The sequence below is a fragment of the Hydra vulgaris genome, chromosome 06 (genome assembly GCF_038396675.1).
Source record: "Hydra vulgaris chromosome 06, alternate assembly HydraT2T_AEP".
Taxonomy (NCBI): Eukaryota; Metazoa; Cnidaria; class Hydrozoa; order Anthoathecata; family Hydridae; genus Hydra; species Hydra vulgaris.
This window is the reverse complement of record NC_088925.1, coordinates 43673251-43698350: the sequence shown is the minus strand read 5'-3', so window position 1 is coordinate 43698350 and position 25100 is coordinate 43673251. Positions and strand designations below refer to the sequence as shown.

The window sequence follows — 25100 nt, the reverse complement described above, 5'->3', positions numbered from 1 at the left end:
ATTGAAGGGGCTTGAATTGATTTTGTTAATGCATTTAAGGCAAATCGCATATTTTCATGCAAACTACAAACACAAACATTATGCGGAAATTTTGTAACTGATTTTACATTGCGTGGACGAAGACCGCAAAATTTGCTGAGTCCAATTTTTATGTGCAGATGCTTTTCCTTGAATAACTCGAAAGCTTCTTTTAGCGTATAATATAAATGACGTATCTGTTTGCTTTTCCGTCAGATAATTGAATTCGAGTGTCTTTTTTGTTTGGTGATATTTGGGAAACTTCATCTTCATTATAAAAGTTTACAACTGCTAAAACATTGCTTTCAGAAAGACCATACAGCTTTGAACATGCTGGAGGTAGACCCCAATTATCTTTACAAGCAGAGCTATTTGAAAGAATAGAAAGAATTTCAGATTGTTTCTCCTTTGAAGTTGGTAGTGCTTTTAAAACTTTTTTCAATGCTTTTCCATTTTTGTTGAACGTTTTTAAAAGATGAGCTTGGTCTTTAATATTGATTTAAAAGTTTTCTTTTTAAAGCGCGACTTTTTAAAACTCTTAATTTTGCTTTAGCAGCATATGCTGCTTTTTTATTAGGATCAGCTTTGAATTTTCCTCGATATCTCTTAGATCTAACTCTGGACATTTCTTTCTTTTTATCAGCATTCCGAGAAACATAATTAGCTTGGTATTCTGCATAACGTTTTTTTTTACTTCTAATTTTGATTCCATTTCTTAAAAATTTACAACTTTATAAGAAAATGTTAACATAAATCCAAAAGTTTACTAATATTTACTAATAGCCCTTCACAATACTAAAATGCAAAAATATATTCGAGTTTAAAAAATTTGAAAACCCACAACGAAATCTGAACTTTTGGATGATATTTTGACTTACCGCGCTTTTTTTTAAAACGCTAATTATCCCGTCGATGGGTTCAGTACGCAACAGCTTTTAAACTATAACTATATGTTAATACAATTCTTTTTGACCAATTTTTTTTTTAGTAATGATTAAAAGTTTACATTAAAATATATAATTTCTAAAAACACCTCGCCATAAAGCATAATTTCATTGCGATAATTAAACTTTTTTAGCTTTTAGTTCAGTGACGCAACGTCATTTTTGCAGATGTGTATGTGACAAAAAAACACTTGAATTATTTTTAAAGAGTAAAAGTTTTTTTACTCAAGACATATATGTAATCTCAAAGATTCTTTCTAAACAAAAATATGGATATGTTTTGTTTAAAATATTGCAATAACTCACCCTCAAATTTTACTCACTTTTTCGAACTAATAATAAAAAGAACAAACAGTTGCTAACATTCATCCAATTTATCTACTCGGTTCAAACATTTTCTACTCAAAATTTATTTTAACAATAATTTTAAGGTGTTTAAACTATAATTAAAGAAATAAAACCTTTTGAAAAAAGATATTTTTAAACACGAAATTTATCTCTTCCATCGTGGAAATAGCCATATATATATATATATGTATATATATATATATATATATATATATATATATATATATATATATATATATATATATATACATATATATATATATATATATATATATATATTAATATATATATATATATATATATATAAATATATGTGTATATATATATATATAAACACACACACACAAACACACACACACACACATATATGTATATTCTTTAGAATGTTGAACTTGTCACAAAAGGGTTTTGTAACTTAAAAAAGCAAATTGAAAACGCATTATTTTTTGGTGTTCCTGTTATTGTTGCACTGAATAAATTTCAGTAAGTTTCAAGTTTTTTTTTTTTACTAATACTTAATTAGTAAAATCTAATTATTATTATTTTTAAATGTTTTATAAAAACAAAAAGTGATTAAAATTATTTTACATTGTTTATATTTGTCTTACTTTTTTTTCTGTTTGCTTGTCTGTATTAAAAATTGACAATTTATTTTTTAACCAGTACTGTTAATAAAATTTAGTTAAAATATTTGGTATTTATTCTGTATTACGTTGTTAATAAAACACTGTTAACAAACTGTTAATAATATTTAATCGAAATATTTGGCATTTATGCTGTATTATTATGTGGCATTATTACTATTATGCTCTATTGCTATTTATCATTAAATATTTCTTAACATTTTTGATGAAGTACTATTATTATGAGAGATATATATAATTTTTTGATGAAATAAGACATTATTATTATGGGAATTATTTCTTGTTATTATTGACAAATTATTTGTCAAAAGTGGTAGTTGTGTGGTGTTATGAGTGGTTGCTTTATAAGCATGAACTTCCAAATTTGATTAATTATTGTCATTGATAATTATTTAGAGAACTAAAAATGTGGGATGAATAGATTATAATATAAAAAAATCTACTATATATACAAAAAAAAAAATATTTCTGCTAAAATGCATATTATGCAAGTGCTACATTTTTTTGGCTAAATTAATATTCAATTTTAAGTATATTATTACAAATTAGACATCTTCACTTTTTTATTTAATTAACATATGAGCAGACATAGTGTTAAAGGATTTATTAATTTTTTTTTAAATCTTATTTTGTAATTTGAAATAAACTAAACAGTGGTTATATGTACCAAAGTAAAATTTTATCATGTTACAGAGTTATTCATTTTTATATGTGTGTCTATTCATTTTTACATGCATGCTTATTCATTCTTATTTGTGTATTTATTCATTCTTATATGCGTTTTAAAAAAGCACAGTTTTTTCAAAACAAATGGTTCTTATTTCCTGGTAAACAAGGTTAAAAATACTTAAGACAAAGACTTTTTAGATTCAATGATGGTTTATTCAAGATACAAACTAATTTCTTTTTCTTAGTATTAGTTCTTTGTTTAATTTTATTATTAAATTTATTGATTGAATAAACTATTATTTATCTAGATTTGAATTTAATTATTTATAATTATTATTAATACACAAACATTTACTCTATGGATGGAAGAAAGAATAGCAGTGCAAATCGAAAAACAAGGAAAAATGTCACAAAAGAGCACATAAAAATGCTTTAGCATTCAGTTGAAAGAAATGAATCTACAACAAGCATTTCCACTTTACTTAATTTATCTAAGCGCACAGTTCAAAATCTTGTTGTTAAGCGCACAGTTCAAAATCTTGTTTGTTAAAGTTAAACAAAGACGAATTTGAAGATATGACTGCATTCAAGTCGTTTTCTGATGAAAAACGGGGTGAAAGATATATAAACGCTCATTGAATTATGTGTACAAGAAAATAATCTTTTACGCAAAAAGCAATAAAAGAAAATCTTTCTGCAGCAGGCTTCAACCTTTCTCAGCCTACTATTTCATGTAAACTCAAATGCTCCGATTTATCAAGGAAGCGTATTGTGCATGTGCCAGAAGAACAAAACTCAACACAAGTTATTGATGCACGCTATGCATTTGTAAGCGAAGTTAACGGAGTTTCAAATGTAAATCTTATTTTGATGAAACTGGATTTAATGTGCACACTAACAGCACATATAGTTATTTGCTAAGAGGTGCGCCAGCAATTTTACAGTTGTCTGCAATTTGCGTCAAGAATGTTAATTTGATTTGTGCTGTTTCAACAATGGGAGTGCTGGCTTATGAAATAAAAACTGGAGGCTGGAATGCATTCATTCTGTACTTTTATTACTACAATGTTGGCACCAGCGATTAGGAATGCAGATGTGGAAGTGCCAGTGCTTGTTATGGATAATTGTAAATTCCGCTGGATGGGGTAATGAGGAAACTTAAAAATATTATGGCTACTACAGAGTTTAATTTAATTTCATTTTACAACCATATGCATAGCAATATAAATCCAGCGCTGGAATTATATCTATATAAAAACATAAAAGCCTATTTATTGTTTCTATAAAATTATATTAGATATTTTCTGGATACTTGACTCGCATATAAGAATGAATAAACACGCATATAAGAATGAATAAATACGCATATAAGAATGAATAAACATACATAAAAATGAATAGAGATGCGTATAAAAATGAATTGACGCGTATATAAGAATGAATAACCTTGTAATATAAATAACACTGTTATGAATTTTTATTCTTGCTTTTTCCATGAATTGGTATGTTTTCTTAAACCATTTTGCTAAAAAAAATCCTTGTTGCTAAAAACAAAAACAAAAAAATTCGCTGTTTTCAAATATCTTTCTTCTATGACTGCGACAGCACTCTTTCAAAATTTTTATGCGTTTAAAAAAGTTCTTGTTTTGTTTTGAATATTGAGCATTTTTCTGGAATTTTACTTAACTGCTAAATTGTCTAAAAAGTCTGAGAATTTTCCAGAATATTCTAGAGCTTTCAAAAAGTCTTTAGAAATTTCAAAAAATTTCCAGAACTTTCTTGAATTGTCTAAAGTTAGTCATTTAAGTATAAAAGGATTTGTAACTAGAACCAACATTTCAGGTCATGTTAATGGTGAATCATATATGAAGAGGATTTATTTAATTTGAATGACATCATGTTGTTTGCATCAGCCAATGCATTTTTGCAAGGTGTGTGAGCTATTTATACAGACAGCAGTGAAAAAGTATTCTGTTGAAACAAGTTGTAAAATGTGTGAGATCAACAAGGTATACATCAGCATGCCTGTTGGAGATCAGCACATGTTCTGTGCACCACATTTCACATGTTAATATTAGAGAGTTCTTAAAAGGTAAGTATTTTAAGGTAAGAAAAGTATTCATTAAAAATAAAAAATGTAATTGAAAATACTTAACAAACAAAAACTTGATGGCTGAAGGAAAAATTCATTAAAATGCAACATAAATTACAACTTGTAATCAACCCTCATTATATAAACTAAGAACTTATCAGAGCTTTTATTAGCTTTTTGACCTTGAAAAATTTTAAAAATGAAAACCTGCTAAGATATGGTAACAAAGTGTTTGAAAATGTACAAGCAAAATTTACAAATTTTTTGTTTTATTTTAATTTTCTCAAAATAATATTTTTAACTAAAGGATACATTGAGATAAAGAATTTTGAAAAATAAAACTTTGATGCAGATAAATGTGAAGGTCAAATAAGTGTGTTGAGTGATAACAATAAAGCAATGGTTGTAACTATGATTCAGTGTTGTCAAAAATCTTCTTTCTAGATTTTTTTGGTATTTGTAACCAAGGTAACCAAATTTTGCATGTTAATGAAGATTTTAAAAATACTTTTTTAAAATGAAATTCCTGAGAAAAACCAGATGATTTCTTTTAAGAACTTTTATATAGATTAATATTAGGTAAAACTAAAATACTTACTGTTGAGAGCACAAAGTTAAACACTAGAAGACGTTGATAAATTTTTTTAATAAATATTCTATGAGATCAGTGCTTGAAGCGAGAAAAAAAAAGTAACTCGATGTTATTCTGTAAATTAAAAATACCATCCTGCCTAATCATTGTTATATAGAGAGATTTATAAAAAGGTGGCAGGATGGTTTATTCTTTACAACAAGGTGGCAGGATGTTATCTGGCCACATCCTGCTCCACTTCGAGCACTGTATTAGATAATAAAAAATCAAAGCATTATATCAAGTAATATATATAATCTTGATGAATAAAATGTTGCTACCCAGTCGCATAAACAACCTTTTTAAACGAAACACTGTTTCCCAGTCTCACTAATAAACTTGGTAAATGAAACACTGTTTTCCAGTCTCACAAACAACTTTGGTAAATAAAACACTATTTCCCAGTCTCACTAATAATCTTGGTGATGCTTTTTCAAGTAAATTATATAGCTTTTCTGCTGTTCTGTGTGTTCACAGATTAAAGATATCTTCTACCATTTGTTTTTTTTTTTGAGAAAGAAGGCTATCTGTATATTAAATGGATTGAAAATAATTTGGATGTGCTTTTGAGGCAAAAAAAAGAGGATCGATGCAAGGCTATCTGTTTGAAAACTGGTGTTATACTTGAGTTTCTGTTTTTTAATTAAGTTTAACTTTTTTTTGTGGCTTTTTTTTCCTTTTTTCATTAATTTATTTAAATTGAATAGCTTTTGTTGTTCATCAAAATGAGTTAATATTTAAGATGTGTAAAAATAAATACATTTATCATCTAGGTTTGTTTCATCATATAAATTTATTAAATACATTTATAATTTCATTTAACTTATGGTATAAGAAAAGCACCCATGGATAATCATATTATTTGACTGCCATAAAATTGATCTCATTTGTTACAACCATGGTTACTCAAGGAACATACAGCTTTAGAGGTTAAAATAGCTTTTACAGGAAACAAACATAAGATAACTGTCCAGAATTTGTGGAGAAATGTAAATGTTAAAGCACTATTGCAGAGGTATTAGTAGAGATGTGACGCGTTTTTTTGGTTCTTGTTTTTTTTGGGTTTTTTGGTAGTTTTTTTGGAAAAAAAACGCAGGGGTCCGTTTTTTTGGTTTTTTTGGGAAATATTTAAAAATTCATCATTTAAGCTACTAAATTTAACTTTAATGGCAATATTATTAAACACATTTTAATTTCAGATTTATATAGGAAAACTAAGGTTGAATTTGACTAAAATTCTTTTTCTTTTGGTATGTTTAAAGGTAATTGTTTTATTGTTAATGTTTAGGTCAACACGGTTATAGCAGTCCTGTATAAAAAATTATTTGTTAATTTTATCTTCTTCTATTTAATTTTTATTGACTTTATTGTTATATATTGACACAATAAAAACTTTTTATCTAAATTTATTATACTTAACTACATTTACTTAATTTTATTTAATATTTGATATATTTATATTATTATTATTATTATTATTAATTTACTGTACTCATAAAGTTTTGAGTTGCAAATAAAAAGTTATAAGCAGTTTTAAAAGCTCTTTTTAATAATCAATTATGTTCTCTATTTAATTATATTTAAATTTTAGATATTTTGCATAACATAGTAAATTTTAATTATAAAAATGAGTAAAGCAGGCCATACAGGGGGGAGAAATAAAACCATAGTTGCCAATATATTTATACCTATGAAACAAATTAGCAAAATGGAAAGAGTTAAATGTTCCTTTTGCTTTGACATTATGTCTAAAAAAGGAACGAATGACTAAGCATATTGAAAAACGTCGAAAATGTCCTGAAGAAATAAAAAGTCTATATGCAAATAAATTAGGTCATAGTCAAAAACAGCAAGACTCTTCTAGAGATGCTGAACTGTTGTGGAAACTTTTCACTTCTTGGAAGACCACATTTTTAAAAACTTAACATTTAGCCTATTCTCAAAAAAGGAAGAAGAAGAAGCCAAAAAAATTATCAAGAAAAGAAAAGATTTTTGTTTAACAGAAATTCACTTGGTTGCCAATATACTAGATCCTAAATTTCAAGGCAGAGTCTTGACTGGAGAACAAAAGGTATTTACTACACATAATTAATATATGATTCTTAAAACCAAATACATTTTAGCCTTGGGCACTAAAAGTAAAATTTTTGAAAAATTTAGAATTATATTAAATACTATTTCCAAATTTGAAAATACTATTTAAATTAATAAAGTAATTGTAAAATTATTGAAAGAAAAATCTTTTTTTAGATTGATGCATGTGAGGCGATACACAAAATTGCTGCAAGTATGCCTGAAGTAAACAAAGAAATTATGATGTTTGACTTGGCTAATTACCAATCAAAGGGTGGTATATTTTTAAAACCTTTTATTTGGACTGCAGCTGGAATAACTCAACCCATAAATTGGTGGAAAGGATTGTGTTCCTTTACTGAACTATAAAAAGTTGTATCTAGAATTCTTCAACTACCAGCTTCAAGTGCAGCATGTGAGAGAAGTTTTAACACTTATTCTAACATTCATAGTGCAAAAAGAAATCGCTTAACGACTGAAAGGGCAAGTGCAGCATGTGAGAGAAGTTTTAACACTTATTCTAACATTCATAGTGCAAAAAGAAATCGCTTAACGACTGAAAGGGCTGGAAAACTAGTTTTCATTTCACAAAATTTAAAACTTGAAAATGTTGAAAACACTAGTTATGAAACAATCATAACTACTCCTCAAATTAATAACGCAAGTGTAAATAAAGTTCCTAGCACTTCAATGCCTTGGTCAGAGTCTGAAGCAGTTAATATAGAAAGTGACAGTGACTTTGTTTATGAACCATTAGAGGAAGGTAGTCTAGGGCGGGAAGACTCGGACTCAGAAAGCACATCCATTTAGAATATATTTTATAGTTTAAATACATGTTAAAATTACTAAATTATTGACTTTTTTGCTTAAATATTTATTCTTTTTTTTAATTGAGTATACACTACACTACACAGTGCTACACTACTTAGCACTAAATTAATAACGAATTAAAACTAATAAAACATTACTATTCAAAAATATAAGAATATGTAAATTAAATAAAGTTAAGGCTTTTTTTATAAGGGCATACTGGCAACATAATTCAAAATATGTAACAAACAACGTAAGACTAAATTATTACATGATAAATATTAGGGTTGTCTATTTCTTTAAAGATTTGAAGTCTGATATTAAATAAACATGATATTGTTTATTAGTATATTTAAATTATGAAAAATGGTTATTTTGTCATGGACAAGTTTAGTTTCTGTATATAATGAGTGTAATATTTAGGATGTACAACAATATTTAATAAGTAAAGCATGACAAATAAACATTCTCATACAATATACCTAGATTTATAACTAACTTAATACTAAACCGCCTAATAAATATACTTATTAAATTGCTCTTTAAATTTTTTATTAAAACATTAACTTTAAATTGGTGCTTATACATTGTATTTGTGATTATAATGATCATATACTACAAATAGACAGAATAAAACAAAAACTCTTCCAAATTATTTACCAAGAAAAATAAAAAACTTGTTTAAAAAGTAAAAAAACCCAAAAAAAATACGTTTTTTTGACCCAAAAAAATGCAAGAGAAAAAAAACACGTTTTTTTGCAACTCTAGTTAATAGCAATGATTTTACCTCTGCAGAGGTGCTTTACCCAAAATAGCATTAATGTGACCATAAAAATGTAAATATTGTAAAAGTATTTATTTTTTATGTAAAATATTGTAAAAACATTCTGTTTTTTACATTTATTTTTTAATTTTATTTCTGTGCTTATGTGTATGCAGTTTCCTTTTCAATTAAAAAGCTCTTGAAAATAATAATTATAGTAATATCTTGTAAACTCAATACAAGTTACATCATAATAAAAATGATTCTCTTTAAATGGAAGATAAAAAAACTCAGCTCACAATCATGAGGTATCAGTTTTAAATCCAAAATTTATTTGGTTTCTTTAATGATGATTTGTTGCTGTTTAATAAAATATGCATGAGAAGGCACTATGAAGTGCTGAATTAATATACTATAAGATTATTATTTTTTTCATAATTAAAAATGTCATGGTCAGTAGAATTATTTTTTTTTAGAGTATCTGTATCTTGAACTAAAAAATATTTACATTAGCATTAATATTTGACTGACTACTTTCACCAATATCATTATTTTTTGTTGTAGTTAAATCATTTGAAACTGATTTCAAAATTTTTATAACGTTTTTGTTGGTTTTTTCTTTAACTTTTCACTTACTCTAAAATATTCCATAGCTTTTCTATTGGCTTTTTTTTCAACTTTTCACATACTCTAAAATATTCCATAACTTTTCTATTGGTTTCTTTTTCAACTTTTCACATGCTATAATTTATTCCTTAACTAATCTATTGGTTCCTTTTTAAACTTTTCACATATAAATTATTCCAAAATTAATGCTCCGCACCCTTTTATCTTTATCAATAATTTTTCTTTACATGTAAATCTAAGCATATTCAAAAAATATGTCTGTATCTCCAAAACTCCTGTCTTTTAAAACCGTTGAAGATAAAGTGCATTTTTAATTAGACATAATCTGGTCAGATTATTCATAAGAGGCGTATTTGTTCGATTGTATTAAATACAAACTAGCTGTTTGGACCCTTTAAATAAGGATCTTGGTAAGTCTTTTCATCACCAACCATTTCTATACTTATTTTATACTTATTAACTTTCTTATTGTGTGTTAAACACGCAGACTTGATTAATAACTTAAGCACATTAATAACATAAGTATCTCTATTATGACTTATAGCATAAGCACATTATTAACATATTTATGTTAATTGCCACAATGCAATTTTCAAGTAAAAGTAAACTCAACTCTTTTTTGTTATTAACTCGGGTGTAATGGTTGCTATGTGTCAAACACACACGAATGAATAACAGTAGTAGCAGCATTAAGTTTAATTCTAATATATAACAGATTTATACCAGTCTAAGCATAAATCACATAACAATTGTTTGTTTGAACTAAATACCTCCACAATGGTTTTTAAACTTATTTACAATACTCTATAATGTTTTTTGTTTTTTTTTGATAACAAAGTTTTGATAAAATAGTTGGTAAAATTGATAAAATTCGGTTGTAGCTATTTTAGTAAATAATTTTTTGTTGGTGTAAAAACATTCATAACACTTGTTTATGTAATTTATTGTAAACTTTCTGTTGTTTAAATTAAATAAATAAAAAAATATTGAAAAAACCTTTTCTGTGTAGGTCTGACACAGACAAGGAATTAAATGTTATTATACAGCTTTCTAAACATGCTGGTGCATCAGATGCTGTTGTTTGTAGTCACTGGGCTGATGGAGGCAAGTATTTCTATTTTACTGTTATTGATTATATTCTTATTTTTAAAAATGTTTCCATAATCCTAATTTAATTTTTTGTTACTAGAGATGCCTTTAAACTTTTTGAGTTACTGGAGATTCCTTTACCCCTTTTTAGTTATTTGAGATTCTTTTACATCTTTTTAGTTACTGGAGATTTCTTTACACCTTTTTAATAACTGGAAATGCCCTTACATTTTTTTAGTTACTGAAGATACCTTTACAACAAATACATTAAGGGTTATGGTACTTTCAAAAATTAACTTTTAAAAAGTTGTTAACTTATAACCTTTAATGCATTTTATATTAGGGTTACTTATACTGTGGCTTTGATTTTTGTAATTTTTTAAGATTTTTTAAATTAACTTATAATTGAGCTTACTATGCCCCTTGTAGTGGTTACTTATGTCCATCCTTGTTTTTCTGCGCAGCAGCCTTGTTTTTCTGCGCAGCAGCCTTGTTTTTCTGCGCAGCAGCCTTGTGTGTAAAACTTGTGCTTTGGAATTCAAGAGTTAAAAAAAAGTTAAAACAACAAAAAATAAATAAAAAAAGAGTAGCCTTCTTGACATGGTTCCTGCAAGGGAGATGAATGCATCAAAATTATAATAAATAAGTTTAATACTACAAAAGAGTTCTCTGATTTTATTTTATTTTGTTGAATAATGGCTATAAACATGTAAAAACATGCCATGATCATGAAAATAAATTAATATCATCAGCAAATGATATGCTTGATGGGTTCCTTTGAGTAACATGCAGAAACAAACTTGCTTTGTGAGTTGTTGATAATTTGGTACTAATGGAAAAAAATGGTTCCTAATTTGGTAACTTAAATATCCTGACTTGCATTGTAGAAATCACAGAGCTTTTTAAGAAAGCAATTGCAGGACTAGTGCAAACTAATTCCTAATATGTTTAGTTGAGTATAAGAACAATTTAAAACTAAATAATAAATAATAATAAAGAACAATTTATAATTACTAAATAATAATTAGTTTTGTTCTTTATTATTAACCAGTTTTTATAAGTTATTTAGTTATAGTTACATATTTTAGTTGTTTTATTATTACAATCAAGAAAACAGTTTTTTTTTTAATTTAATATTGGTTTATGTTTTTCGCTTTAGGTAAAGGAGCAGAAGAACTTGCCAAGGCAGTTATTCATGTATCTAACCAAGAAACAAATTTTAAATATCTGTATGATTTAAAAGTAAATTTTTTTTTAAAGAGTTTTATATTTTATTTTTTATGATTCAATAAGTAATAAGTAATAAATACTTAATAATTAATAAATAATATTAATTTAAAATAATTAATGAGTATATTCAATAAGTATATAAGTACTTTTATTATAAAGTAATATTTTTTTATCGTGGAATTTTTTTAATGTTAATGTTTCTTAAATTTATATCTAGCTTCCTCTTGAGGAGAAAATAAAAGTGATTGCATGTAAAATATATGGTGCCGATGGCATTGAACTGTCAGAAAAAGCCAAGAAAAAGTTGTTAACATATACAAAACAAGTATGGAAAATTTTTTATAATCTTTTTCGGATAAAGCGAAAGTTGCCTCTATACATAAGTAATATCTGTTTAAAATTACACCAGCCTTGGATTCTGTTTAAAATTACACCAGCCTTGGTCTTCTGTTCAGGAAAGATATACATCTATAGCGATTGATAAAAAATAATTGCTAGAGATAGAACCATGTTCTTGTTCTAGGGTGTTATGGAATGGTTTTAAATAATGGAGTTCAAAATGGGGTACTGTGTTGTCTTGAACTGAAGATCAAAAGAGCAATGCAATAAGCAGTTTGTCAACTACATTTCAATGAATTTAATATCTGCACCTTACCATTATCTTGATATATCAAATTTGGGTAAGAAACAGAGGCATCTGAGGGATATTGCTGTTGCCATTAGCTTGGGCATGTTTGCTCCCAGTCCTGCTAAGCATAATCCAGATTCCCTAAACAAGTCCCACTGGTTGACAACAGCCAACAGGGTATTAAGCCATCATGTTTCCGCATCAAAACCCATTGTTTAATTTAGGGTCGAGAGCTGCATCTTTACCATTTCATTCAGTCATTTAGATACTTGAATCAAGTTAATTGTCATCAACTCATTAATGTCTCAGAATGCTTACTTTTAATCTCCAGAACACATTCTGCTTGCAATGCTGACTGATAAGAGAACACATATCAGAGCCCTTGACATTTGAAGAGTCATAAAAGCATGAGAATCAATTGAGATGGTTGAACATGCTGGGACTAGAAATTTTAAAAAATATACTTCAAAATATATATATTCCAAAAATAAACTTCAAAACGAACGACTTAATGGACCTATTTATCTAGTTAGTAACTCCACCATTTATATTAGTTTATGTGACTAATATAAATGGTGGATCATAACAAACATAGCGGATTTATTTTACTCTGAAATCAAGGAAGACCATGCCTAAAGTCAGGTACATGAAGCAGTTCAATTCTTAAATACCTAACATAACCCACAATTCGGTACTCCTAATTTTAAATATTTAAATCTTAATTCTTATTAAAGTATGCAAGCATATGACAACTTATGTTTATGTTTAATAAATTTTAATTAAATAATGAACAGACAGTGTTTTTGTTGATTTTGGGGCTATTTCAGGTTCCTTGCCAGAACAGAGCATATTGTCTATGGGACGTCAAATTTTTGTGTTATTTGTGTTATGGGATGTCAAAGTGCTGTGATATTTAAAATTTTTCAAAAAATAAAAATAGGGCAATTTTGCAAAATTTTTGAAATTTGCCAGAACAGAAAACATTATACTAGGGTGGTGAATTTTTAAACAAAAGTTACTTCTGTATAGAGGCAACTTTTCCTCTTCCCCATAAACATCATTAAAAATTTGTTTTTTTTTTTGAGCCCTTCTAGTTTCAGTTCTTTTTGATACTTGTCCAAAATATTTAAATCAAGAATATTTAAGTTTAATTTGATTTAAAAAGGCAGCATATAAACTATTTTTCTAATATATTTTGATTTAATAATAAATTCGCTGACCTATTGTGGTCAGCGTCATAAGATAATCAAGAATATATTCAAATCAAGAAATAAAAAGCCAAAACATTGAATAAAGTCAACACACATATAAATAAGATAAGATTTGCATATTTGTTATATCTTGTTTATTTATTTATTTTTAAATGTTTGCGTAGTTTTTTAAGTTTAATGTTTTACCAGAGTAATGAGAACACTTCTGGAACTTTATTTTTCTTATTATTCGAACTCTGAAAATATGAAGTCTTAAGTTATAAAAATACCAACTAATTAATTAAAAGAAATGAGATTATTTGTAGACAAAGAAACATATTTCTCACTTCCCAATTTGACACAAGTGCTCAGTAAAGATGTTATTTTTCTCTATGTTTTATTTTTAAAAGTTTCTTGTAACATCGACTCAGCGCAATTTAAGCTGCTCAAATTGATATGGAAATAACCTAAACCCATAGCCTAAACCAGATTGGAGATTTTTTTAATATTATTATTAAAATATTTTTTTAGTTACTGTGTATTACTTATTTAACATTGAAAAAATTAAGTTAATCTGAAGGATTTTTTAAAAGTGCTTTCTAGATTTGGGAAAAATTATTTAAACAGTTCTGCCTAACTGATATTTTATTATTTATATCATTTTGTCTTATTTTTTTTCTGTATACATAATTTACTTATTGTTTGTTTTTTTATCAGGGATTTCAAGATTTTCCCATATGTATGGCAAAAACACACTTATCTCTTTCATCAAACCCAGAACTGAAGGGGGCACCAACAGGTATTTTGTTTTTGTAAATTCTTTCACTATTCCAAAATTTATTATCTTTCATTATATATATAATTTTCATTATTTTTATTTTTTACATCCTATTTTATTTTTTTAATATTTTCTACTTTATCAGATAAATCTTAAATTATTTTCATTGTTTAATAACCTGTTTAAGTTAATTTGTTAGAAAATTGATTGATAAGATAAAAAGAATCGAGTAATAGAAATTACTAAGCAAAAAAGTTCTATTTCAAAATGAGCCTGCTAAAAGCAAGAACTAGTTCAGAAAATAGTATAAATATAGATCTGTTTCTGTTATGTTGATAGTATTAAAAAGTTCATTATGACTAATAATAATAATAATATAATTTTATATATAATTTAATAATTAATAACTTAATAATTTTTATTTATTTCATTAATTTTTTTGTTTTCTAAATATCTGTATCTCTCAATTTAATGTCTCGTGTAACAACGTTTACCTTATGAAACACCAATTTCAAACAACGGAAAATTTTTCCTTTTCAAACACAAAATTTTTAATTTTCTAGGTTTTATTATACCTATCAGTGATGTTCGTGCAAGTGTTGGAGCAGGATTTATTTACCCTTTGGTTGGAACGGTATATTTTACTTTTAGATTTGTTTTTGTGTACTTTTTATATACAATGTACACTTTTTGTGTACTTTTTTATGTACAATGTACACTTTTTTTTTACTTTTTTTATGTACAGAATGCATTTTTTGTGTACTTTTTATGTACAACTTATTAGTTTACATTATTTACAAGTTGTCTATTAGTTTAATAAATTTTACTTTGTTTTTAGATGAGTACGATGCCTGGGTTACCCACAAGGCCTTGTTTTTATGATATTGATATTGATACTGAAACAGAGGAAGTTTTAGGATTAATGTAGGATGTGAGGATCTCTGTATAAGAATAAATCCTAAAGTAATTAATAATATTTTTACAATACCTATATAATATTGTATTTTAATACAATAGTCGGTATATTGAATGCGAACTTCGAACCGGTAAAACTTTTTTGCGAACCAAAAAATTAAATTTTTAAGGACTGAAGGACTGCAGTTTGCATTTATTCAATACTATATATAATCTCTCTCTCGCTCGCTCTCTCACGCGCAACTTACATACCAAGGTTTTTACTAAAGGCAAATTTATATGAAAAGAAGTTTTTATAAAATAATTTTTAATATTGTTTTTTTTTAAGTATTTAGTAGAAAGTTTTTAACCAAATCAGTTTTGTTTTGTTTTTTAAATGAAAAAATTTTTGTTCAAAAATGACATTTCATTTTCAAAAAAGTTATAAAAAAACTGGCTTCGATCCACTTCGAACCACTTTTTTTAATTACATTCCTAGTGGGCACGGTTAGCGATTGCAATCCCGGGATCCCGGCCTTTTTTATAATCTCGAAATCCCGGGATTGTCTTACATCAATCCGGGGATTCCCTATAAGATCGAAAAAAACAAAGCGTAATAAAAAAATGTATAAAAATAACAACAGTTTTTGCGTCTCAAATAAAATAATTTTTATTTTGTATAAAATTGTAAAAAGTATTGTATTTTCAGTTGTTCAATAAAATACGATATCGAAAAGGATTAATTTAGTGAAAAACAAAAGTGAAAATCTTCGCACTGTGTCATGTTGGTTAACATATACACTATTTAAAAATTGAATACGAGCTCATTTAAATAATAGATTTGTAAGTTATAAAAAATATTGTTACAATGTGGTTGCTTGCGATACCCACACTTTGTATCATATATTACGGTTTATATTTATTTTATAATAATTCGTTATATAATACAAATTAACTAATTGAAAGAGGCCAAACATCGATGTGTAAATTGCCAAACTGCAAGATTTTAAAAACTGGTGGTGGCTCAACAAAAGGACTTCATACACACATGTTATCGGTGCAAAAGGTCGAAATTCCAACCCAACCTAATATTACCGGAGAATGCACACCAGATAAACCACCAAAAAAGAAATCTAAACCACTAACAGAATACTTTTCAATTAATGAAAGAGAAGATAAAACACTTCGTGCTACACTTGCTCGTTTAACGGCGTCTGACGGGCTTTCATTTAATGTGGTTTGTTCTTCAACAGACTTACGTGCCGTTCTTACTGCTATGGGATTCAGAAATCTACCAATGTCAGTAAACACAGTTCATAATCATGTAGTAGAGTGCAGCAAAAAAAAAAAAAAAAATTTGGGTTTAAATCATCAAATTGAAGTGCGCAAGAAAACGGAATTCAGTGACAGGAGAGAGAATTTCTTTGTCTTTTGATGAATGGACGTCAGTTCGAAATCGTCGCTACATGAATATTAACGTTAATGGAAAAAACTCTCGGTTCTGGAGTTTAGCTTTAGTGCGAATAACAGGTTCAATACCAGCATAAAAGTGCATTAAACTATTTGAAAAAAAACTTAAAAACCATAGTCTTGATCTACACAGCGACATTGTGGCTATAATGACCGACGGAGCTAGTGTTATGAAAAAAAGTTGGCAGGTTGCAGCCTGCTAACCAACAATTATGTTTTGCCCGTGGCATACAACTTGCCGTGCTGATGTTATTTATAAAAAGAGAGAATTCGATGCAAATCACTCAGATTTTCGCAATGAATTTTCTGACAGTGATTCATCCGAGAATGAGGACATTGAGAAAGATTTGTTGGACTACAATCATGAAAATGTAAGACCTAAAATTGAACTAAATTAACTTAATAATGGACTGCAAGACACGGTGGAGAAGCGTTCTGCTAATGCTTAAATGGTTTTACAAAGCAAAAAATTGTATACAAAAATCATTAATTGATATTTACCCAGTGCAAGATAATATAGCTCTGTCACATGATGAAGTGACAATATTACCAGAGATTATTACAACTTTAGTTCCCATTAAAGCAACGGTTGAAGCAATATGTTGTCGAGATTCTCACCTATTTACAGCCGACATTGCTATTAATTTTTTGCTTACAAAATTAAAAGATCTTGAAAATAATACAAGCAAAGAAATGCGTACAGCTTTAATGACTTGCATGCATGAACGCCGAACCAATATGAGTGGACTTCTGCAATACCTGCATAACGGTTGAAGCCCGATTGAAGTCGATGAAGAAATAATTACAGTGCCTTGTTCATTTAAATGTCAAAAACTTTCGGTAGAACTGATTGGAAAGATTGAATGCTTCCAATCCTGCTCTAGTAAGAGCATTAGTTGCGTCTAACATGCTGGATTTGATTGAGGAACCTGAAATGGCACCTGAGTCTGAAAGTAATACTCTAAGTATTGAAGAGGAACTTGGTCTTGTTATTAAAGAAGAACAATCACCAATACAACCAATTAAACATGAAACATTGTCATCAAAAATTCAAAAAGAGATGACACTATTTGAAAATGGAGGTACACGTGGCGATTATTTAGAAAGAGTTTATTCCTTTCTAATGACCGTGAAACTGACAAGTGTCGAGGCTGAGCGGACATTTTCTTCCATTGGACTGTTCTATACAAAAACTCGTAACCGTTTGGGCGATGAAACTTTGGACGCGTTATGCTTCCTAAAGTTCCTAATAATAATATATCTCCTCTCTAAAATAATTTTTTAACATTAATTAACATGTGAAATTTAAATAACATGTTAAATTAAATTCATTTAATAAATATATTTTTAGTTAAACGTACTGTTTTTATTCTACTTTATACTATATAGATGATATAGATGTTGTACCTGTTTTTCAATCCCGGGATTGAGAAAGACCTCCGGGAGTGCAATCCCTAGGCACGGTAGGTCTTTAAAACTTTCTTTGGATATTTTCACAAGGTTTAAAGCCTATAAAACGTCCAAAGAACCTTTAAAAACGCACCGTGCCCACTCGGTTAGTATGATACAAAAGCAAGTTTTTATTTTTAAAATACTTTTGACTTACAGAAGAGTCAGCTTTTTAAGCCAGCTATCCGGAAATGGTTCAAACTGTTCAGCATTCAATGCCAAGCTTTATAGCAATATCAATGCGGTTGATATGCTTTTATTTAAAAATGCTCTTCCAAAAAATTTTAAATTCAATAATAAATTAATTGTTAATCAATGGTGGCAGTAAAATTTAAAAATGTTTTTGTTAATGCCGGTAAAAATTTTGCCTCTTATTTGAGATGGTTTAAAAAAAATTTAACCATCTCAAATAAGCTTTCAATCAAACTTGACATCTAATAATGCTGTTATGTCTAATTATAAATTTACAGAGGAAGAACTATTCAATTCATTTATTCTGATGTAATCTACGAAAAGTTAAGGTATAAATGATAATTAACGGACGAAGAACTATTAAATTCAGTATCTCTGACGTAATCTAACAAAAGTTCAGGTTTGAATGATAATTATCTCTAAAACAAGTATTTCCGGAAAACCTAAAAAGTGAAAAAGTTTAGGTTTAATAACCCCAATTTTTAAATCAGGTGATCCTTCTGATGAGTCTAACTACAGACGAATCTCCGTTCTTTTTTGTTTACTCAAAATTTTAGAGCATGTCATGTATAGATGTGTCAAGAATAGACTTAATTCTTTCTTAAATGTTAAATTCTTAAATAATAAATTCTTTAATAAAAATTCTTTTCAATAGACAATATAGGTTAAAATCTGGTTATTTGACAGATAACTCAATAATGAAATATTTAAGCCTTTAAAGAAAAATTTCCTTTAGGTGTCTTTATTGATCTAAGCAACGCGTTTGATACCTTAGATCATCATACTCTTCTAAATAAATTCAAAAATTATGTTATATTATTGTTATTAGTTATAACTTAGTTTAGTTTAAAAGTTATTTAACCAAAAAAAAAAAAAATGCATTTTAAAAGATGGTAAATAAACGCATTTAATGAAAATTACCTGCGGCGTCTTTTAAGTTCTTTTCAAGGATCGCTTTTATTTCTAATTTATATGAATGAGTTGAGTAAATTTTCAAATATCATAAATTCAATTTTTTTTTGCGTTTTTTATTCTAATAAAGATATTATTATTTTGCAACTGTTGACAAAAAGCTTACTAAACTAAGCAAATATTATATAAATTTTCCATACATATAAAAAAACAAAATATACTTTCTTAAAACTTCCAAAACTTTTTGTAACAAACCTTATATCGAAAGAGAGCATTCTTTGGTGTTTCTAGAAGTATTTTTAGATGAAAATTTAACGTGGAAAAAGCAAAACGATAAATCCAAAATATAATCTCAAAAAATATAGGTCTTTTATACAAAACCCAACAGTCGTTAAACTGTTTGAAATTCATTTATTTTTCTTTTACTCATTGCTATCTAAAATGCGCAATCTAAACGTTGCTTGGTGCAGCACTAATGTATCTTATGTATAGTAACGCATTTTTTCAATTTTTATTTTTATTTTTTATTAATTATTTAGATTCTCCAAGAAGTCTTAGCGTTCTTATCACAGAGCACCGCAGAATAGGATTTATTCTGAAAATTCACGCCTAAATTTCCTAATTCATAAAACTCTCTAAAACTTTGTACCAAATTTGTTTTAATGATCAAAAAAAAAATACGATTCAGTGGTTGAAGGATTATTGTTGCGTTCGGTGTGAGAGAGATGAAAATTAAACCGTTTAGCTTGCAATATTTGGTGGTATCGATATTTACATGACTTTTTTGATCATCAACAAAAATTATGGCGGGTCTTTTAACATTGTTTTGGTAAGCCATTTAACGAGGCTGTTTGACAAATACTCAAAAAATGTTTTAGAGGATTGCCAGCCCTCATCGGAGATTTTTGCAATCCAATCTGATGGTGTATACATGGCCACGTCTCTTGTAATTTGACGTCCAGGGTAAATAATCATTGATGGAACCAATTTTCCCGAAGCTGTGCAGCTAAAAAGAGTTGTATATGCCTCCCTTTTAAGTGTTTGCAATATTGTACACGTTTTCTGACTGAGGAGGTAAATTGAAATAAATTTAAAATAAAGGCTTAATGAGAGTATTGAAAATTTCAAACCAAAGTTTTAATGCAATTAAAAAGCAAATAAAATAAATATTTGCATGTTAAAATAAAACTAGTTTTTGTAAACAAGCAATAAAAGAAAGCTTAAAATCAAATAACAAAATTAGAAAATTATTTTAATCAAATATATCAAATAGAATATTCAAAAAATGAAGAAATCAAAAATGCAATGCCAAATATTAAGTTTTTAAAAATTTAAATCAATTGAAGCTATGAATGGCAATCCCGGGATCCCGAAATCCCGTGGTTTCGTACAAACTGTTTACTCCAAAATCCTGGAATTAGTCTCCAAAATTTCCTGGGATTTCGGGATCGTAAAAATTATAATTGTAGTTAAGTAATTTGTATATCGTCTTTAGTATTGTAGCTGTTTGGTTGCATGACTGTTTATACTCTTTGCAATGTTTTCCTTTTAAAACTCTCTCTTTCTGAATTTTTTTAAAAATAAAAACTCAAAACATTATTGTTTGTCTGCAAAATATGTACGATAAAACATACAAAATATACTATTATACTATATATATATATATATATATATATATATATATATATATATATATATATATATATATATATATATATATATATATATATATATATATATACATATATATAATTTAAAAAATTAAAAAGTGCAAACAAGAGAAAATCATGAAAGTTATCAATCCACAAAAAATCATTTTGTATAAAAATGCATAACAAGAGTTATGCTTTACTAAAAATAATGCAATAAAAATAAGAATTTGGGCTGATTAATAAATATCAACAAAAACATAAACGTAAAAGCAGATTTGCTTTTATGTATATCGTTTGTTACAAATGGTTTGTAAACCATTAGTAACAAAAGCTAAAGAAAAAAACTGATTTTTTCAGTTTAACTGATTATTTTAAGTGATTTCATTCAAGCCTTTTTAAATTGATATTAAAAAAGATATTTGAAAATATTTACAAAAAAGATATTAAAAATTAAAATATTAAATATTAAAATATTTACAAAAAAGATATTAAAAAAGATATTTGAAATCTAATATATCAAAGTCCATGTTTAGCAAATGCCGTTTTAAATTCGCCTTAAAATTTTCCTAAGTCCAATTTAAAACGAGGTTTTGTTTTTCATTAAAAGTTGAATAGAAATTTTTCCAAATAAAAGGTCCCCGATATTGAGTTTGGTACGAACTTAATTTAAGATGTATTATTAGAACGACAAAGTTATTCTCTGAAAATTTGGTAAGATATTTATGAGAGATTTCATTAAATTAGGATTGAAATGTTACTGGAGATAACCAACGTTTTGCTTTAAACATAAATCGTAAAACTTGATGAATATTAAGCTTGAAAATATTTAAAACTCCAAGCTGACGTAAGAGAGGTTCACATTATGCATTTCTGGTTGCCCCAAATATTATCCTGCAAGCATGTTTTTGTTTGTTATAAATTTTCTTGAGTTTAGTGTGATTAGTGCTACCCCAGGCAACGTTATAGTATGAAAGATAACTGTGTATAAACGAAAAATAAAGATTTTTTAAAGACTCATTATTAAGAAAAGGTTTTGTTTGATATGAAATGGAAATATTTTTGGAGATTTTACCTTCAATATATTTAATATAAAATTTCCATGACAATTTTTCATCTAAAAGCAATCCCAGAAAATTTGTCGTCAATTCCCTTTTAATTATTATGTTATTGATTAAAAGATTGGCTAATTTAAAAGAAATATTCACGGCTTTACTTGGCTTATGGAATAAGATAAATTTTGTTTTCTCTGCATTTAATGAAAGACGGTTACTTATAAACCACTCATTAATCTTATCTAATTCTTCATTTACTATTCTAAAAAGAACATCAATATCTTTGTGAGAATAAAATAAATTAGTGTCATCTGCAAATAAAATAGTATTGAATATTTTTGATGCTAAATATAAGTCATTTACATAAAGTAAAAATAATAAAGGTCCTAAAATAGAACCTTGGGGTACCCCACAAGTTAATAAGTTGTTTTTCGAGTTTTTTGATTCTTTAAGTATAAATTGCTTTCTGTTAGTTAGGTATGATTTAAACCAAAGTAAACTTTGATTTTTGATACCATAATTTCCTAGTTTTTTCAAAAGTATCTTATGGTTTACAGTTTCGAAGGCTTTAGATAAATCAATTAAAACCCCCTATTGTATAGCAATCACTATTAAACCCATTTAATATATGCTTAACCAATTCGATTACTGCATGGTCAGTGTAATGGATTTTTTTAAACCGTATTGATTAAAGATAAAATCTTATTATCAGTTAAATATTTATAAAGTTTGTTATACATAATGCGTTCAATTAGTTTCGAAAAGCAAGGCAAGACTGAAATTGGTCTGTAGTTTGAAACATTAGTCTCATCCCAAATTTGAAAATCGGTGTTATTTTTGCAATTTTTAATTTATCTGGAATATGATCTGATTTAAGTGAGAGTTTAAAAGTATGGAATAACAAGGGTTCGATAATATTAAAAACAGATTTTATTACATTAACATTAATTTGATCTATCCCTGCACTTTTATTTTTTTTCAGACTGTTAAAAGCATTATGCAGTTTACTTTTGTTTAAAATCGGTTCGTCCATATTTATATCAGTATTAGAAAGATATGAATCGAATTTTTTTTGTCTAAATGGAATTTTTGCTGCTAATTTTGGACCAACATCAAGGAAAAAACTGTTTAATTTCTCAATAATAACTTCTTTATGATTAACTAGTTTTCCATCAATAATAAGTTTTTGGGGTAAATTGTTTTTTGCATTTTTTTTCTTCCCAATTAAATCTCTAATAACACTCCACGTTTTTCGAGCGTTTCCTTTGTTTTTTTCTAGTAATATAGCGTAATAACTAACGTTTGATCGTTTTTTAGTTTTTTCAAATTTTTTATGTTTTTTCAAAAGTTTTTATAATGTTTGTAATTAATTTCATTTTGATAAGTTTTATATTTTAAATATTTATCATACAATTTCTGTTTTCTTCTTGATGATTTTAGAAGGCCTTTGGTCATCCACGGGGATATAAATGACTTTGAATTTATTACTTTTGCTTTTAAAGGAAATGCTTTTTCATACATTTTGCAAAATTGGTTTAGAAATAAATCATAAGCATTAATAACATCGTGGGATGTTATTAATGCTTATGATTTATTTTATGTTACATGTATATATACAGTATTTTATGTTACATGTATATATACAGTAAACTTCCGGTTATATACACATTATATATACATGTATATATACAGTAAACTCCCAGTTATTCGAACCTCCAAGGGGATCAAGAATTTACTTCGAATAACCGAAAGTTCGAATAACTGAAAATCTTCTTTAAAGTGACCAATTTCAAGTTACTATTAAATTTTAACAGTAGTGGAAAGTAAAAAAAAAGAAAAGCTTTGGAATAAGATGTTTAAGTCTTTAACTTCTAAAAAAAACAATCTAAAATAAAGAATAAAATATTTACAATTTTTCGAAAAAATCGTCCATTTTTGATTGCTTTTTTGCCTCTAAAGAGTGTTTATCAAACATCTTTGATATTAGGTTTAGCGATTGTTGGATTTCAACGCCGTTATTTTCAAAAAGAGACCAACATTCAATTAACTCTACTGCACGTGCAACCTCTGATAATTTTGGCTTTACGGAAGGCAAGTCGTTCGAATCTTCGTCTATCTCTTCATCTAACTCAGCACAATCGTTGATTAAAATGGAATCCAGAATTTCTTGATCTGTGATAGCGATTGCTTCGTTTGTACAAATATCAAAATCTATGTTTCCGTAATCTTTAACAGCAAAATCTTTCTCTACTAAGCCACGTGATCGAAGCTCTTTGACGGTTTCCTCAAGCAATTCAAAAGGATCTTCTTCACCATTTACACTTACAACCGGAATTTCCTTTGAGATGCCTGCCTTTCTAAAACAATTTATTACAGTGTTAGTCGATACAGCATCCCATGACTTGACCAACATGCTCATTGCTTCAAGAATGTTGATATTTAGGGTCGTTTTACCAGTATCGATGTATTTTATCTGACGCCTCACAACATTCGTGCGATAAAAAGTCTTTAATGCCCTTATGACTCCCTGGTCCATTGGTTGCGTTTTGGAGGTTGTTTCTGGTGGTAAAAATACTAATTCGATTGCTTTGAGATTTTCAATATTAGGATGAGCTGGTCAGTTGCCTATGATTAGTGCAACTTTTCTACCCTCAGCATTAAACTTTGCGTCAAGTCTCCTTACATAATCAGTAAAGATTTTAAAGTCCATCCAGGAATTATTTTGGGACTTGTACTGACAAGGTAGGCTTTTGACACCTTTGAAAAATCGTAGTTTTTTTGCTTTTCCGATTATAAACATAGGTAGCTTTTCACCAACTCCATTTCCTGCTGCTAAGCCTGTTAAACGAACTTTGCTTAATTTTCCTCCTGCACATAGTTCACCTTTTAGATCAAAGGTTTTTGTCGGTGGCTGTTGATAAAATAAACCAAACTCGTCAGCGTTG

At 27.5% G+C, this 25100-nt stretch overlaps 1 protein-coding gene across 2 annotated transcripts in view; it reads left to right on the top strand.

The window, feature by feature from the left end:
- Positions 1-15505, top strand: part of LOC101237139 (C-1-tetrahydrofolate synthase, cytoplasmic) — a 48235-nt gene extending 32730 nt beyond the window's left edge. For both annotated transcript variants that reach the window (XM_065800222.1, XM_065800221.1), the window contains exons 18-24: positions 1693-1793; positions 10629-10723; positions 11868-11950; positions 12156-12263; positions 14474-14555; positions 15098-15168; positions 15373-15505. In XM_065800222.1, coding sequence (XP_065656294.1) covers positions 1693-1793; positions 10629-10723; positions 11868-11950; positions 12156-12263; positions 14474-14555; positions 15098-15168; positions 15373-15462 — 630 coding nt within the window. In that variant the 3' untranslated portion in view covers positions 15463-15505. The remainder of the gene's footprint in view (positions 1-1692; positions 1794-10628; positions 10724-11867; positions 11951-12155; positions 12264-14473; positions 14556-15097; positions 15169-15372) is intronic.
- The last annotated feature ends 9595 nt before the right edge of the window (positions 15506-25100 follow it).